The following is a 16,697-nucleotide window of genomic DNA, read 5'->3' on the forward strand; positions in this document are numbered from 1 at the left end:
ACGCCGCTGGTGACATGTGTGGCACCCTGGCCCCCGCTCAAGTGCGTGGTGGGTCTGTTGTGAGGCGCTTTGTGACTTCCCGTGACTGGATGGGGTGGGTGACCACGACCGTTCGGGGGTTATGACCCGCTCCCCCTCCCCCCAGCTAGCAGGTGACACGTTCCCGAGTGTAGAAGTGTGTGACAGTGCTCATCCTGCGCGGGACAGTGAGTGACACAGATGTGCTTGCGTGACGCCGCGCCCACGGTGGTGACACCCCCTTGAGTGCTCCGGTTTGCGTGACGCGGTGGGGAACTCGTCCCCGCCCCGGGTGCCACCTTGGCGTGCCTGTCCCTGAGGGACCCCCTGTGCGGGGCTGGGGTGGACGTGCCTGCGAGTGACGCCGTGTGCCCCCGCGTGTGGATGACGCTCCCTCGGGGGTGTCTCCCCGCACCCCCGCGTGGCCGCCGCTGACCGCGCGCGGGAGCCCGAGCCGCGGGGCCGAGGGAGGGTCCTGGGGACGCGCCGAGCGGCGGCAGCGCGAGCGGGGGGAGGCGCGACGGCGGCGGCGGCGGCGGCGCATGCGGATCTGGCGGCGCGGCGGGGCCGGCGGGGCCGAGCAGAGCCGGGCCGGGCCGGGCCGGGCCGGGCCGCGGACGCCGACAGGGAGGGCGGCCGGACGCGGCGAGCAGCGGGGACGGTGGCACCGGCGGCCGCAGGCCCAGGTGAGCGGCCTCGGGGACGGGCAGCCCCTCCCTCCAGCATCTCCCCACCTGCCCGAGCATCCCTGGGCCGCGCGCCGCGGGCCTGTCCTGAGACCACCCCCCCGCCCCCCAACACCAAGTCTCCCAGGCTGCGGGGAGGCGGAGGGTCTGGGCAGAGGGAGCCCCCTCCCCCAACCGGTGGCGGCGCCGTGCGTGGGTCTCGCACCCCGGGCCTTGTCCTTCCCAGGTCCCCCTCCTCCGGAACGGTGACTAAACTGCATAGGGAGGCGCGGCCCAGGAAGGGTTAAAGCTCCGCTCCCACTGTCAGTCTAGGCCGGTGGCTTATGATGGGGCCCAGAACGCCTCTTTCTGCCAATTCCCACCTTTTCCATTCATCCCCTAATGGCCAGGAGGCCCCCTGCTCCCCCATTGAGCTAGAGCTGGAGAGCTCACGAAGTGCTAAGAGCTCCCCACCCCCAAGTTTCCTCTACTGAGGGAGAACCTGTGATCGCCGGATAACGGGAGGGGGGGAAACTGAGGCACAGAGCATCCAAGTGAAAGATAGATACAGCTAGAGGAAAGCCAGATCTGAAACCCTGGCTGTTCAGCCCCTATGCAGGCGCCTGGATAGTCTGAGCTGTGGAACCCAGGGAAGGCGGAAAAGCATCCGCTTCTGGGGGGTGAGGACTTGCCGGTATTGGTATTCTGTAACTCCAGGAGTACAGCTCCTGCATTGCTGATTGGTTAAAACACCCCCCAGGGAATTGGCACTGTGTTTCATTTTCGAGAGGAGCAAACTAAGACAGGGAGGGGGCTAGTGCCTACATAGGTGGTAGGTGGCTATGTGCCTTTTTGCAGAGGAATGAGGCACCCCAAGTGAAAGGCATCTGGGGTGTCCTTCCAAGCATCTGGGGCTGGCACCTGTCTGAGTCTTGGAATGGGGGGAGTTTCCTTCCTTTGAGGTGCCCAGGTCTAGTCAGAACCAAGGGTGGAGGAGATGATTCTGATGCTTCTTAGACCTTTAAACTTCTTGTTTTCAATCTGGCAGTGTTCTGGAACATTATTCTGGAGTAAGACTATTGTCACAATACTGCTGCATAAGAGTCACCCCCAAACTCAGTGAGTTTTTTTTTTGGCTTTTTGGGTTATACCTGGCGATGCTGAGGGGTTACTCCTGGCTCTGCACTCAGGAATTACTCCTGGCGGGTGCTCAGGGGACCATGTGAGATAATGGGGGTCGAACCGGGGTCAGCTGTATGCAAGGCAAATGCCCTACCTGCTGTACTACCATTCGGGCCCCATCAATGTTTTTTTTTTTTCACATTTATTTATTGGGTTTTTGGGCCACACCCAGCAATGCTCAGGACTTACTCCTGGCTTTGCCCTCAGGAATCTCTCCTGGTGAGGCTTTAGAAACTATATAGGATGACAGGGATTGAACCTGGGTTGGTGACTTGTAAGGCAAGTGCCTTATCCACTGTACTATCTCTCCAGCCCTATGTCTTTTTTTTTTAATTGAAGCGAAATAGCTTTTTGGTCATTGTTTTGCTTTTGGGATCACACCCAGTGATGCTCACAGGTTACTCCTGGCTCTGCACTCAGGAATTACTCCTGGAGGTGCTCAGGAGACCATATGACCATATGGGATGCTGGGGATTGAACACTGGTCGACTACATGCAAGGAAAACGCCCTGCCCGCTGTACTATTGCTCTGGCCCCAGAAAAATGGTTTTTATTGAAAGAAACTTACTTAGACGTGAGAAGAAGAGGAATATGTGGACATTTTTTTTCCTTTATTGTTTTTGGACCACACCTGGCAGTGTTCAGGGCTCACTCCTGGCACTGTGCTCAGGGATCATGCTCGGCATTGCTCAGGGAACCATATGGGGTACTAGGGATCGAACCCAGGTTGGCATCCTATCCACTGTACTGTCACTCCAGCCATGAGGCATATGTGTGTAAGAGAGAACAGAGGCTTCTCGAGAGTGAAAAAAGTGAGGAGAGAGAGAGAGAGAGCTTGCGCGCGAAAGAGAAAGTGTTCAAGAGATTCAAGAGAGAATATGGGCTTGAAAAAGCAAGCAAGCCCAAACTCAGAGTCTTAAAACACAAAGCCTTTATTTAGCCCTGAGTCTGAGCTCAGCAGCGGCGTAGGCTGAGCAGGGCAGTTTTCCTGCTCTCTGCTGACCTTCCTCATGTGTCTGGACGGAGCTGTGTGTGAACTCTTGGCTGCTCTGTCTGGCCTTGGCTGGAGTGAGGGAAGCATCAGACCCAGAGTGTAGCCTTAGCTTTTTTTTTTTTTTTTGGCTTTTTAGGTCACACTCAGTGATGTACAGGGGTTACTCCTGGCTCATGCACTCAGGAATTTCTCCTGGCAGTGCTCAGGGGACCATATGGGATGCTGGGAATCGAACCCAGGTCAGCCGTGTGCAAGGCAAATGCCCTACCCGCTGTGCTATCAATCCAGTTCCCCAGAGTGTAGCCTTAGGAGCGCTTTCATGGCCATGACCAAGTACAATCAAAAACACACAAGATCTCTTGAATCCAAGACTCAGAATTTACCAGCATTTCATATCTAGAGAATTGATGAAAGCTAAGTGAGGTGGCCAAGCCAGCCAAGGGGTAAGAGGGGCTTCTGAGAGCCTTCTTCTGCACTCTTATCCCAAGTCAGAGAATGCAGAGTTCTGTGGCAGTGACTGAGTCCATAAGGGTGAAGTATGGGGGCTGTTAATGCCGTCATCCGATCATAGTAACTACGTTTCACTCCTGCCTACACACTCGCTGTGTGATCTCGGGCATGTGAATTAATCTCTCTGTGCCCCAGTTTCTTCACTCCTGCCTATATTCTCGCTGTGTGATCTCAGGCAAATGAATTAATCTCTCTGTGCCCCAGTTTCTTCCCCTGCGAAGCAGACCTAATGATAGCCCATCTCTTGTGAATTAATTTGTGCAAATTAAATAAGATCATGCCTACAAGTACTGAGCACAGTGCAAGTGCTAATAAATGTTCATTAGTGTTATTACTAGAGTTATTTAGGTAATAACATCATCATTCTTTGTTGTGTGTGTGTGTGTGTTTTTTTACGTCAGGGGATGGGGGATGCTGGTTTGGGGCCATGCCCTGCAGTGCTGAGGGCTTACTCCTGGCTCTGTGCTCAGGGATCATTTCTGGCAAGCTCAGGGGACCATATGTAATGCCAGAGATTGAATGTTGGTCAACCACTTACAAGCCTGCTGCACTATCTCTCCGGCCCTTGTCATTGAGTCCACTTAATTTTCCTCTTGGTGCTCAGGGAATACTCCTGGTTTTGTGTTCAGGAGTGACCTCTGATGGTACATGGGTGATTGGGGCCATGTGAAGCACCAGGGTCAGCTGCCTGAAAGGCAAGCGCCTTACCTTCTTAACTATCTCTCCAGCTATCCAACTATCTCTCTATACATATATACCATTTTTATTTATTTTTGCTTGTTTGGGAACCATACCCTGTGGTACTTATAGCTTACTCATGCCTCTGTGCTCAGGGATTACTCCTGGTGGTGCTCAGGAAACCTTATGGGGTACTAAGGAATTGAACTGAGGTGGGCCATGTGGAAGGCACGCACCCTACTTGCTGTATTGTTGCTCTCACCCTTCATATATCGACTTCAAAGACGAGGAAGATGGGGAACAGAAGCCCGAGAGAAGGCACAGGACTTGGGGCCAGTGACCTTGAGGGATAGATTCTCTGCCCTCGGGCTGCTCCCTGCTTTAACCCGCTTCTGTCCATTCCAGGCCTCACCTTCCCTGATGGCGCAGGTACCAGGGGAAGTGGACAACATGGAGGGTCTGAGCACCCCCAACAACAACAACAACAACCCTTCAAGCCGCTGGGAGAGCCCAGACCGAGGCTGGGAGCGGGAGCCGCCTGCCGCCTCCACCGCTGCAGCCTCACTCTTTGAGTGCTCCCGGATCAAGGCCTTGGCAGGTACCAGGCAGGGAGTTGGAGTGGGAGGAGGGGAGGCAGGAAGGGAGGGGGTGCAGCATGGCGGTATCTGCACCTCAGTATCTGAGGACCGTGACTGCCTGGAGGGGCGGGATGGAAAGAGAGAACGTGTTTTTATTTTATTTTTGTTTGGGGGGCTACACCCAGCATGCTCAGGAATTACTCCATGCTCAGGAATCACTCCTGCAGTACTTGGGGGACCCTCTGGAATGCCTGGGATCGAACCTAGCTCAAAGTGCACATTTTTAGAACAGCCTAGTCTGGTAGTACTTTACCACGATGGGCAAATGTTACTCTCCACTATGTCTGTATACTAACGCTTGTGGCTGTGAGCAATGAGAATGTGGTCAGTGCTGTTTGAGGGACTGATGTTTTTTTTTTTTTTTTCACTTAAAGACTTTTAATGAAACTGGGAAAGCCACAGAACTGCACGTGGAAAAGCAGGGCAGCCTGAGAACCCTTGGGATCATCCAGTTCCTGAAACATGGGGCTTGGCATACAGAGTTCCTTCAGGTCCCAAAAGACATTGGATCTTGGGATCTTGAATGTTAGCCCAGAGACCCTTTGAACTGGAGACCCTTAAAAGCAGAATTGGGGGCCGGAGTAACAGCATAGTGGGAAGGGTGTTTGCCTTGCGTGCAACTTACCCAGGTTGGATCCCCGGCATCCCATATGGTCCCTCCAAGCTCTGCTAGAAGTAGGTTTTGAGTGCAGAGCCAGGAGTAATCCTGGGTGTGACTCAAAAAGAAAAAAAAAATAAGAAGAAAAGAGGAATTGTTAGAAACAGAACCTGATCTTCACACACCTTAAACATTTGAATCATTAGATTTGACTTTTGGGGCTGGAATGATAGCACAGCGGGTAGGGCGTTTGCCTTGCACGCGGCCAACCCTGGTTCGATCCCCAGCATCCCATATGGTCCCCTGAGCACTGCCAGGGGTAATTCCTGAGTGCAGAGCAAGGAGTGTGACCCAAAAAGCAAAAAAAAAAATACACATTAGATTTGACTTTCATTCTTAGAAACCTAAATTCTAATAAGTAGAGAGCCTTGGGCTTGATTATTCTTTTATTTGTTTTGTTTTGGGGCCACACCTGACTTTCTCAGGGCTTACTCCTGGCTTTTCATTCAGTAGTTACTCCTGGCTGTGGTCCGGGGATCATATGGGATGCCAGGGATCAAATCCAGGTTGGCCATGTGCATGACAAGTGACTTCCTTGCTCTACTATTATTGCACTGGCCCCTTCTGAACATTTAGAATTTCAGGTTAGAAGCATGATGGGTCCCTTTATTTATTTTAATTTATTTTTATATTTTGTGAAGCAAGATAGTTTTTATTGAAACCTACTTAGAAAGATGGGGTGAGGGAGCAACAGTAGGATGTTTACCTTGCATGACCCCAGGATGATCCTGGTTTGAAACCCAGTACCACAGATGATCCCCCAAACTCTGCCAGGAGTGATCCCTGGGTACAGAGCAAGGAATAATCATTGAGGACCACCGAGTGATCCTGAAGCAAAACAAAACCAAAAGAAAATGAAGAAAGATGTAAGGGAAAGAGAGGAAGTCTGTGTTCAAGGGAGAATACAGGTTTCTCCAGAGTGGAAAAAGCAAGAGACGAGATTTGTGTTCAAGGGAGAATGTGGGCTTGAAGAGCAAGTCTGGAACTTGAGGTTGCAAGCATGATAGATCCCTTAAAAAAATTTAAAAGGCGGGGCTGGAGCGATAGCACAGCGGGTAGGGCATTTGCCTTGCACACAGCCAACCCAGGTTCGATTCCCACCATCCCATATGGTCCCCTGAGCACCACCAGGGGTGATTCCTGAGTGCAGAGTCAGGAGTAACCCTTGTGCATCGCCAGGTGTGACCCAAAAAGCAAAAAAAAAAAAAAATTTAAAGGGGTCAGAGAGATAGTACAGCAGGTAAGAAGCTTTCCTTGATCCCCTGGTATCCCATATGTTCTCCTGAGCACCACCAGGAGTGATTCCTGAGTGCAGAGCTAAGAGTAGCCACTGAGCATTGCCAGGTGTGGCCCCAAAATAAACAAACAAAAATTAGAATTCTAGAATTGACTGTTTTATGCACAAATGTTTTCTTAGTGCCTGCTCCATGCCTGGCCTATGTTGAACAATGGAGCCAGCCCTGATTCTACTCCCCTGGGGCTCCCAAGACACTCCATCCAGCCCAGTCCTGATGACCAGAGGTGGCAGTGGGGCTGGTGTGGGCCAGACACAGCACAGGGCTGGGGTGAGGAAAGCCAGGAAATATAGAACCCAGATGAGAGTTTAAAATGCAGTTTAAGGGGGCTGGAGCAATAGCACAGCGGGTAGGGCATTTGCCTTGCACGCGGCTGAACCGGGTTCAATTCCCAGCATCACATATGGTCCCCTGAGCACCACCAGGAGTGATTCCTGAGTGCAAAGCCAGGAGGTAGCCCCTGTGCATTGCTGGGTGTGACCCAAAAAGAAAAATAAAATGCAGTTTAAGGAGTTCAAGTGCTTCCTGGAGGACAAGATTATCAAACTGAGGCCAAAAGGACCAAGAGGAGAAAACCGTGGGGGCAGGAACTGGAGCAATAATACAGTGGGTATGGTGCATGCCTTGCAGGTGGTGACCTGAGTTCAATCCTTGGCATCCTCTGTGGTCCCTGGAGCGTGTCAGGAGTCATTCCTAAGCACCGATCTAGGAATAAGGCCTGAGCATCTGTAGTGTGGCAAAAAAAAAAAAAAAAAAAAAGCTCTCAAAGAAACAAAAACAAAAATTATGAAAACCATGGGGTAGAGCATGGAAGAGTGTTCCAGGCAGAGGGAACAGCATATGCAGGCCTTCCTGAAGTCAGTGACTTGAGTAAGACAACTTATCAGGGGCAAGGAAGGAGGGGGAGCCAGTGGAAGTCTCACAGCATAAGACCTTACGGGTCCCAAGAAGTTTAATGATGCCACTGAGGAGTTTGGGCAGATTTTTTTATTACTGTTTTTATTACTGTTGTTTTTACCCAACAGTGCTTTTAAGGGCTATTCTAGGCTCGTGCTCAGGGGTTGCTTCCAGCGGTGTTTGGGGCACCATGGGGTGCCCAGGATAGAATCCGCATGCACTCACCTCATTTCTGTGCACATCTCATCTATGTGCACTCACTTCATTGCATCATCTCTCTGGCCCCATATGGTCAGATTTGAAGCTGGGGCAGCAGGATGTGATGTTATGGGCCAGGACTGGAGAGATAGTACAGTGGCTAGGACGTTTGCCTTGCATGCAGCTAACGTGGCTTCGAACCAGCATCCCATATAGTCCATTGAGCACTGCCAGGAGTAATTCCTGTTTGCAGAGCCAGGAGTAAACCCTGAGCATCACCAGGTGTGGCCCCCAAACAAAAGAAAACAAAAGAACTATGAGATGGAGAGAGTACAGCAGGTAGGGTGCCTGCTTTGCATGTGGCTGACCTGGGTTTGATCTCTAGCTATGTTCCCCCAAGGCGACGAGGAGTGATCTCTGAGCCCAGAGCCAGGACTCAGCCCTGAGCACCGCTGAGTGTGGCCCCCCAAAAAAGAAAAAAAGACAATATGAGAGAGAGAGAGAGAAAGAGAGAGAGAGAAAGGAGAGAAAACTTTTTTTTTTGTCTTTTGGGTCACATCTGGCGATGCTCAGTGGTTGTTCCTGGCTTTGCTCAGGAATTATTCCTGGCGGTGCTCTGGGGACCATATAGAATTCCAGGGATCGAACCTGATTCAGGCATCTGCAAGGCAAACACCCTACCTGCTATACTATCTTCCTGGCCCCGGAAACTAATTTTTTAAAAAAAATTTATTTTTATTTTTATAGTTGTTCACAATTTTTGATTACATTTAATATTCCAACACCAGTCCCACCACCGCTACACCTTCCCACCACCATATTTCCATCCCGAACCCCACACCCTGCTCCCAAAGCAGAACCAAAATTATTTTGTATTTTGTATTATTTTGTATTGCTTGTTATGAATAATCCATTAGAAATGAGACAAAAAAGGTTTCTTAGAGGAAAGTGTGTGAAGATTGTTGAATTTCACCCAGGAGCCATTAAGTCCTTCTAGAAGAGATTAGTAACATGTTGTTAAAGTTTGAGCCTTGTGTGCTTGTATGTAAATATATTTCCCCCTAAGATTGGTTGCCTTCTACTTTATTTATTTATTTATTTATTTATTTATTTATTTATTTTCTTTTTGGGCTGGAGTGATAGCACAGCGGTAGGGCGTTCGCCTTTCATGGGTCTGACGTGTTCGATTCCTCCGCCCCTCTCAAAGAGCCCGGCAGATACCGAGAGTATCTAGCCCGCACGGCAGAGTCTGGCAAGCTACCCGTGGCGTATTGGATATGCCAAAAACAGTAACAATAAGTCTCACAAGGAGAGACGTTACTGGTGCTCACTCAAACAAATCGATGAGCAATGGGATGACAGTGACAGTGACATATTTTCTTTTTGGGTCACTCCTGGCGATGCACAAGGGTTACTCCTGGCTCTGCACTCAGGAATTACTCCTGGTGGTGCTCAGGGGATCATATGGGATGCTGGGAATTGAACCGTGGTCGGCCGTATGCAAGGCAAATGCCCTTCCTGCTGTGCTATTGCTCCAGCCCCAATTGCCTTCTACTTTAAACCAATCAATTGTGGTGTGTTACTCTTAGTATATTGGTGGTACAAAGTACGAGATGTTGTGTGGCCGTCCAGGAATAGATTGACTCATGGGTGAGGCTCATCTGTGTGGAGAGCGGCTTTGGGCATGGTGGCGGTTGAGTTCTGGAGGTTTTTTGCTGCTGGGGCTGGCTTCACTGGGGCGGAGAGGGGCTCACCTGTCCTTCTCTGGGTTGCCCCAAATGAAACAGCCTGGCTTGAGTTCTGGCGGCATGGTATATCGTTTTATGGTCTCTTTAGAAAGATTTATATTGAGTCTCTGGATCATGGCCATTAATGAGATTATATGGTACCAATGGCAGCTTGTGGGTGTGACTGCCCAAGCTACTGGGAAAAAGGAGGAGATGGCGGGAGGTCACTCATTCCCAGTTTTGTTGGGCCTGGAGTTTTCAGTCACAAGTCCCACGTACCTGAGTTCAAAACTAATTTTTTTTTTTTTTTGGTTTTTGGGTCACACCCGGCAATGCACAGGGGTTACTCCTGGCTCTTCACTCAGGAATTACCCCTGGCGGTGCTCAGGGGACAATATGGGACGCTGGGATTAGAACCCGGGTCGGCCTCGTGCAAGGCAAACGCCCTACCCGCTGTGCTATCGCTCCAGCCCCCAAAACTAATTTTTAAAAACTTTTCCCCATACCTTCTTTTTTCTTCTTCTTTTTGGGTCACATCCAGCATTGCACAGGGGTTACTCCTGGCTCATGCACTCAGGAATTACTCCTGGCGGTGCTCAGGGGACCATATGGGATGCTGGGAACTGAACCCGGGTCAGCCGCATGCAAGGCAAATGCCCTACCCGCTGTGCTATCACTCCAGTCCCATTCCCCATACCTTCTTAAATAACTGCAACTATTGCTTCCTTCCTTTCTTCCTTCTTTCCTCCTCTCCTCTCCTTCCTTCCTTCCTTCCTTCCTTCCTTCCTTCCTTCCTTCCTTCCTTCCTTCCTTCCTTCCTTCCTTCCTTCCTTCCTTCCTTCCTTCCTTCCTTCCTCCCCTTCTTTCTCGCCTGGGGTTGCTTGATAAAACTTCTGGCTGAAAGCTGCAGGGATGGGGCACTCCTGACAGTGCTCAGGTGACTGTGTGGAACCTGGGGCTGTAGCATGCAGCACATATGGTCTACCCAGACTTAATGTAGTTTACTTAATGCACACAAATCAACATTAAAGGATATGTTTATTTCCTTTAATGCTTAGGACTCTCTAACACTCAGACACATTATGTTGGACTCCACACCCAAACTACAAAACCAGTGACATGTTTCTCAGGAACCCAGGGAGGCCTCTCTCAGCTGGACCTAGCTTACTACTCAAAATTGTGTAGATTCTTGAGATGCATTTTTTTTTTCTTTTTTGGGTCACACCCAGAGATGCTCAGTGGTTACTCCTGGCTCTGCACTCAGGAATTACTCCTGGTGGTGCCTGGGGGACCATATGGGATGCTGGAGATCGAACCTGGGTCAGCCACGTGCACGGCAAACGCCCTACCCGCTGTGCTGGCTCCAGCCCCTCTTGAGGTGCATTTTCTTGTATTTCCTCTTCCCTTGTTCGGATTAGGGGGTTATATGGTGCTTATGGGGTGGGGACATACCCTTTAATTGTGGTACTTGCATTCACCTAGCTCTGGTGTGGCCAGATTTGACTCTGTGGCACTGTACAAGAGATCTCAGACAGCAGAGCAGATGGGACTATGCTCAAGGCATGTGATGACACCAGGGACCAAACTGGAAGCCTTGCCTCATTAGGTAGTGAGAATCCACCTCTGCTCTAACCCCTGGGTCTCTGGAGAACTTTTTTTTTCTCTTTTTTTTCTTTTTGGTCACACCCGGCGATGCATAAGGGTTACTCCTGGCTCATGCACTCAGGAATTACTCCTGGCGGTACTCGGGGGACCATATGGGATGCTGGGAATCGAACCCGGGTCGGCTGTGTGCAAGGCAAACTCCCTATCCGCTGTGCTATTGCTCCAGTCCCCTGGAGTGCTTTCTTTTGTTTTGGAGGCCACACTAGCAGTGCTCAAGGCTTACTCCTGGCTCTGTGCTTAGGGAGACCACTCCTGGAGGGACTCAGGGGAACATATGGGATGCTGGGGATTGATCCTGGGTCGGCCACATGCAAGGCAAGCACCCTACCTAGCTGTATTATCGCTCTGGTTCAGTAAGTTCAGCATTTCCACAAATGGGTACCCAGATTAGGGAACAGAATAGGATGGCCCTGGAGAAACCCCTTCCCCTGTCCTCTCTGTCACTGCACTGCCAGAATGAATGCTGGCCTCGTGTCTCAGGTGGAACTGCTCTTTGGTGCAGTTCACCCTGCACTCTGTGAGGCGTTACAGATGTGAATGAGCCACAGTTCCCCTCTGCATCAGTGTGAAGCGTTCCAGGTGCGAACAAGCCATAATTCACCTCTCACAGGCTGCATGGAACTCTCAGGCATATCTGAACCATAAATTATCCACTTTTATGGTGACTTGTATTTGGATGACTTCTCATTTGTGACTACCAGACAAGAATCTTGTCTGTCCCAGACTTGTAATGACTATTATTACTACTTAATTTTTAGAGCTCGTTGTTCCTCAGAACTTTCTAGCACCTGTTGGTGGATTTATGTGCTAGTTCCGGGTGGCCTCCACCCTGACCCAGGTGGTGTTTGGATCACTGAGTAGGAATATGTCCCATTTTAGAATAATCTCGGGTTGGCTGGAGGATACCACAGCGGGCAGGGCTCTTGCTTGCGGATGGTCGATCCTCAGCATTCCATATGGTTCCCTGAGCACTGCCAGGAGTAATCCCTGAGTACAAAAGCTGGAGTAAGCCCTGAGCACATCTGTGTGTCCTCTCCCCACCAAATACATATATATATACATATATATATACATGTGTGTCTGTATTTATATACATACACATATAATATACATATATATAAAATCTCCGGTGGGCTGGAGAGATAAGACAGCAAGCATGGTGTTGGTTATAGCTGAGGTTTTTTTTTTTTTTTTTTTTTTTTTGCTTTTTGGGTCATACCCGGACATGCACAGGGCTTACTCCTGGCTCACGCACTCAGGAATTAACTCCTGGCAGTGCTCAGGGGACCATATGGGATGCTGAGAATTGAACCTGGGTTGGCCGTGTGCAAGGCAAATGCCCTACCTGCTGTGCTATCACTCCAGCCCCACAGCTGGGGTTTGATGCCCCATACACATTATGCTCCCCTGGGCCCACCAGGAGTGATTCCTGAGCACAGAAAACCAAGCCAAACAAACCCTCTAGCTTGAAATGTCACCAGTGTATCTCCTTCTTTGGTTGTTCTTCATCCATCCCTGCTGTGTTTTCATTCTAGCCGTCTTTTTGGATGTGCTTTGTTTTTCTACACTGAAATCACATCTTTCTCTCTTTCTTTTCTCTCTCTCTCTTCCTTCCTTCCTTCCTTCCTTCCTTCCTTCCTTTCTTTCTTTCTTTCTTTCTTTCTTTTTTTTTTCTTTCTTTCTTTCTTTCTTTCTTTCTTTCTTTCTTTCTTTCTTTCTTTCTTTCTTTCTTTCTTTCTTTCTTTCTTTCTTTCTTTCTTTCTTTCTTTCTTTCTTTCTTTCTTTCTTTCTCTCTTCTATTTTTTTTCCACTCCCAGTGATGTTCAGGGCTTATTCTTGGCTCTGAACTCGGGAATTACTCCTGGCAGTGCTTGGGGGGGGGGGGATCATATGGGCTGCTGGGGATTTAACCAGGTCAAATGCATACAAGGCAAGTACTCTATCCACTGAACATCTTTCTGGCCCCTGAACTTGTGTTTTCTTGTTGATTAATATAGCCTTAGTGTGGCGCAGGGCCTGTTCAAGTTTTTACTTACTATAGGGCCTGTTCAAGTTTTCCATTATTATTTGGATACCTTCCTGGGAAATGCTCATTCAGATTTTTTGCCCACATTCCCATTAGGTTTTCTACCTTTCCATCTTTATTGGTTTGCAGAACTTTGTATGTATTCTGGGGTCCAGTCCTTTGTCAGGTATGAGTGTTGTGAATATTTCCTCCCATTCTGTGACTTGCTTATCATTCTCTAAGTGATGCCTTTTTAAAACATTTTTGCCTTTTGGGTCACACCTGGTGAGCACAGGGGTTACTCCTGACTTTACACTCAGGATTACTCCTGGTGGTGCTCAGGGGACCATATGGGATGCTGGGAATTGAACCTGGGTCGGCCGCATGCAAGACAAATGCCCTACCCGCTGTGCTATTGCTCCTGCTCCAGTGATGCCTTTTTGGTCAGCAATATTCCTCTCTTATATTTCGGGGAGAGAGAAAGGTTCTTGGGCCACACTGAGAAGTGCTCAGGGACTATTCATAGTTCTGTGCTCCAGTGGCCCCTAGAGGTTCTAAAGGAACAATATGTGATGCCAGAGAGTCAAACTGGATTCCACTGCAGCCAAGACAAGCTCCTTGTACTATCTTCCCAGCTCTGAACAATAACACTTTTTATAAAGGAATCATTTTGTCTTTCTTGGGAGGGGGTCTCTGGACCACCTCTGGTGATGCTCAGGGGTATTCCTGGTTCTGCATTCAGGAATTACTCCTGGCAGTGCTCAGGGGGACCATATGGGATTCCAGGGATTGAACCTAGGTTGGCCACGTGCAAGGCAAGTGCCCTACCCACTATGCTATTGCTCTAGCCCCCCCCCAACAATATTTCTTTTTTGTGGGGGTGGGATGTCACATCCGATGATGCTCAGGGGTTATTCCTGCCTACTCCGGGCAGCAGTGCTTGGAGGACCATATGGGATGCTGGGGATCAAACCCCCGTTGACTGCATGCAAGACAAACTCCCTATCCACTGTACTCTCACTCTGGCCCAGTATTCCTTAATTTAAAACTAGTTTGGGAATCAGGTGACCCAATGGGCTGAGCAAATTCTTTGCAAGCAGGTGGTCTAGGGTGTTTTTTTGGCTTTTTTTTTTTTTTGCTACACCCAGCTGTGCTCAGGGCTTATTCCTGGCACTGTGCTTGAATCACTCACGGCAGGCTTGGGGGACATATGGGATGCTGGGGATCGAATCCAGAACAGTCTCTTGCAAGGCAAGCACCCTCCCTGCTGTGACTATTTCTCCAGCCCAGGAGGTTCAGGTTTGATCCCTGTCACCACATGATTTATTTTTCTATTTTTTTTTTGAGGGGAAGAGGTGAAGGCCATACCCAGAGGTGCTCTACTCCTGGCTCTTTGCTCAGGAATGACCTGTGGCAGTGCTTGGGGGACCATGTGCGGTGCTGAGAATAGAAGTGGGTTCCGCCATCTGCAAAGTGCCTTCAGTAGTGTCCTATCTCTCTGGTCAACATGTCAGTTCTTTTTTGGTTTGTGGGCCACACCCGGTGGTGCTCAGGGCTTACTCCTGGCTCTGAGCTCAGGACTCACTCCTGGCGGGGTGCAGGGGAATCACATGGGGTCCTGAGGAATGAGTCAGCTGCATGCACAACAAGCACCCCACCTGCTATACTATAAACCCAGTCCCAGCATGTAATTTCTTCATCTCAGTGTCCCCCCACCAAGAAAACTGAAGTGTCAGAACCCAGTCCTTTTGATGTCACCACCCACATGGCCCAGGATTTGTTGCTATTTTCTTTGGGAGAGCCCGGCAAGCTACTGAGAGTATCCCGCCCACACGGCAGAGCCTGACAAGCTACACGTGGCATATTCGATATGCCAAAAACAGTAACAAGTCTCACAGTGGAGACATTACTGGTGCCCGCTTGAGCAAATCAATGAACAATGGGATGACAGTGGTACAGTACTATCACTGAAATGAAATTGTGGAGTGTAAGTAAGGGAATAGAATTCTCTTGAATCCCTCTCCTCCAACCCCAGACACCCAGGATGCCCCAGAATCTCCCAGAATTCCCTAGAAAATCGTGAGGCTGAGGAGATGGCTTAAAAGGTAGGAGCTCCTGCTTTGTATGCAGGAGGTCTGGGTCCAGTCCCCAGCGTCATGTGGTCCCCTGAGCCCCACCCAGAGCCACTTCTGACCACTACGCCAATAGTCAATCTTTCTTTTTTTTAAATTTTTTATTAGTGAATCACACCGTGAGGTGGGCTGGAATGATAGTACAGTTCGGTAGGGCATTTGCCTTGAGTGTTGCCGACCCGGGTTCGATTCTTCTGCCTCTCTCTCAGAGCCTGGCAAGCTACCGAGAGTATCCTGCCCACACGGCAGAGCCTTGCAAGCTGCCCATGGTGTATTTGATATGCCAAAAACAGTAACAACAAGTCTCACATGGAGATGTTACTGGTGCCTGCTGGAGCAAATTGATGAGCAACAGGATGACAGTGACAGTGATACAGTGAATCACCATGAGGTACAGTTACAGACTTAAAAAGCTTTTTTCTTTTTTGGCTTTTCAGGTCACACCCAGCAATGCACAGGGGTTACTCCTGGCTCTGCACTCAGGAATTACCCCTTGGCGGTGCTCAGGGGACCATATGGGATGCTGGGAATCGAACCTGGGTTGGCCGTGTGCAAGGCAAACACCCTACCCGCTGTACTATCACTCCAGCCCCAGACTTATTAAGTTTTGTGCTTACATTTCAGTCATACAGTGGTCCAGTGCCCATACCTTCACTAGTGCCCATTTTCTACCACCAATGGTCCCAGCATCCCTCCCACCACCCCCACCCCATCCTCCCCCCACCCCACCTTGCCTCTGTGGCAGGGCATTCCCTTTTGCTCTCTCTCTCCCTTTGGGTGTTGTGGTTTGCAGTAGAGGTATTAAGTGGCCATCATGTTCAGTCTATAATCTACTTTCAGCCCGCATTTCCCATCCCGAATGGGCCCTCCTAGAACCCTTTACTTGGTAGTCCTTTCTCTATCTGAGCTGCCTTTCCCCCCAGCATGCAAGGCTGGCTTCTAAGCTGTGGAGTAATCCTCCTGGTAGTTATCTCTGCCAGTAGTCAATCTAAATGTGTCTTCCCGCCCCCCCCCCCAGAAAAACATGGAAAAGTTGGTCTATGGGGTTGGGGAGATAGTTCAAGGTTTGGGGTGCATGCCTAGCCTGTATGAGGCTTCAATGCCAAGTTTGACTTCTGGCATTGTGTGGCCCCTGAGCACCACTGGGGTGGCCTATTGGTACCCTATTGGTCCAAATCTCTCATTTTTTTAGAGATGGAGACCCAAAGGGAAGAGGTGACTGTCAGGGGCCCAGCTGCCCCGCTGAATTCTACTTGGACTTTAGTCCTGGCCAGAATCTATACCTGGGTGTGGGAACTGCTAGAAGTGCCCAAGACCCAAATACTCAACTGCACCCCTTTACTCTCATCCCTTCCTCCTGGGGGATCGATCAGCAGGTGAAGAAAGAAGGAAGATACAGTAGCTCTGTGACAGGAATTCTAACTTGGCTGTTAAA

At 49.8% G+C, this 16,697-nt stretch overlaps 1 protein-coding gene across 2 annotated transcripts in view; it reads left to right on the forward strand.

Annotated features, from left to right (window-relative positions):
• Positions 1–550: 550 nt before the first annotated feature.
• SPTBN4 (spectrin beta, non-erythrocytic 4) overlaps positions 551–16,697 on the forward strand; it is a 94,752-nt gene continuing 78,605 nt past the window's right edge. The window contains exons 1-2 of one of the 2 annotated variants that reach the window (XR_008631261.1): positions 551–704; positions 4,453–4,645. Coding sequence is in view for 1 of the 2 variants with exons in the window: in XM_055145822.1 (XP_055001797.1) it covers positions 561–704; positions 4,453–4,645 (337 nt within the window). In the remaining variant the exon portion in view is untranslated. The remainder of the gene's footprint in view (positions 705–4,452; positions 4,646–16,697) is intronic. The other variant, XM_055145822.1, reaches the window with a different exon arrangement.

This window comes from Sorex araneus, chromosome 8 (genome assembly GCF_027595985.1).
Source record: "Sorex araneus isolate mSorAra2 chromosome 8, mSorAra2.pri, whole genome shotgun sequence".
NCBI lineage: Eukaryota > Metazoa > Chordata > Mammalia > Eulipotyphla > Soricidae > Sorex > Sorex araneus.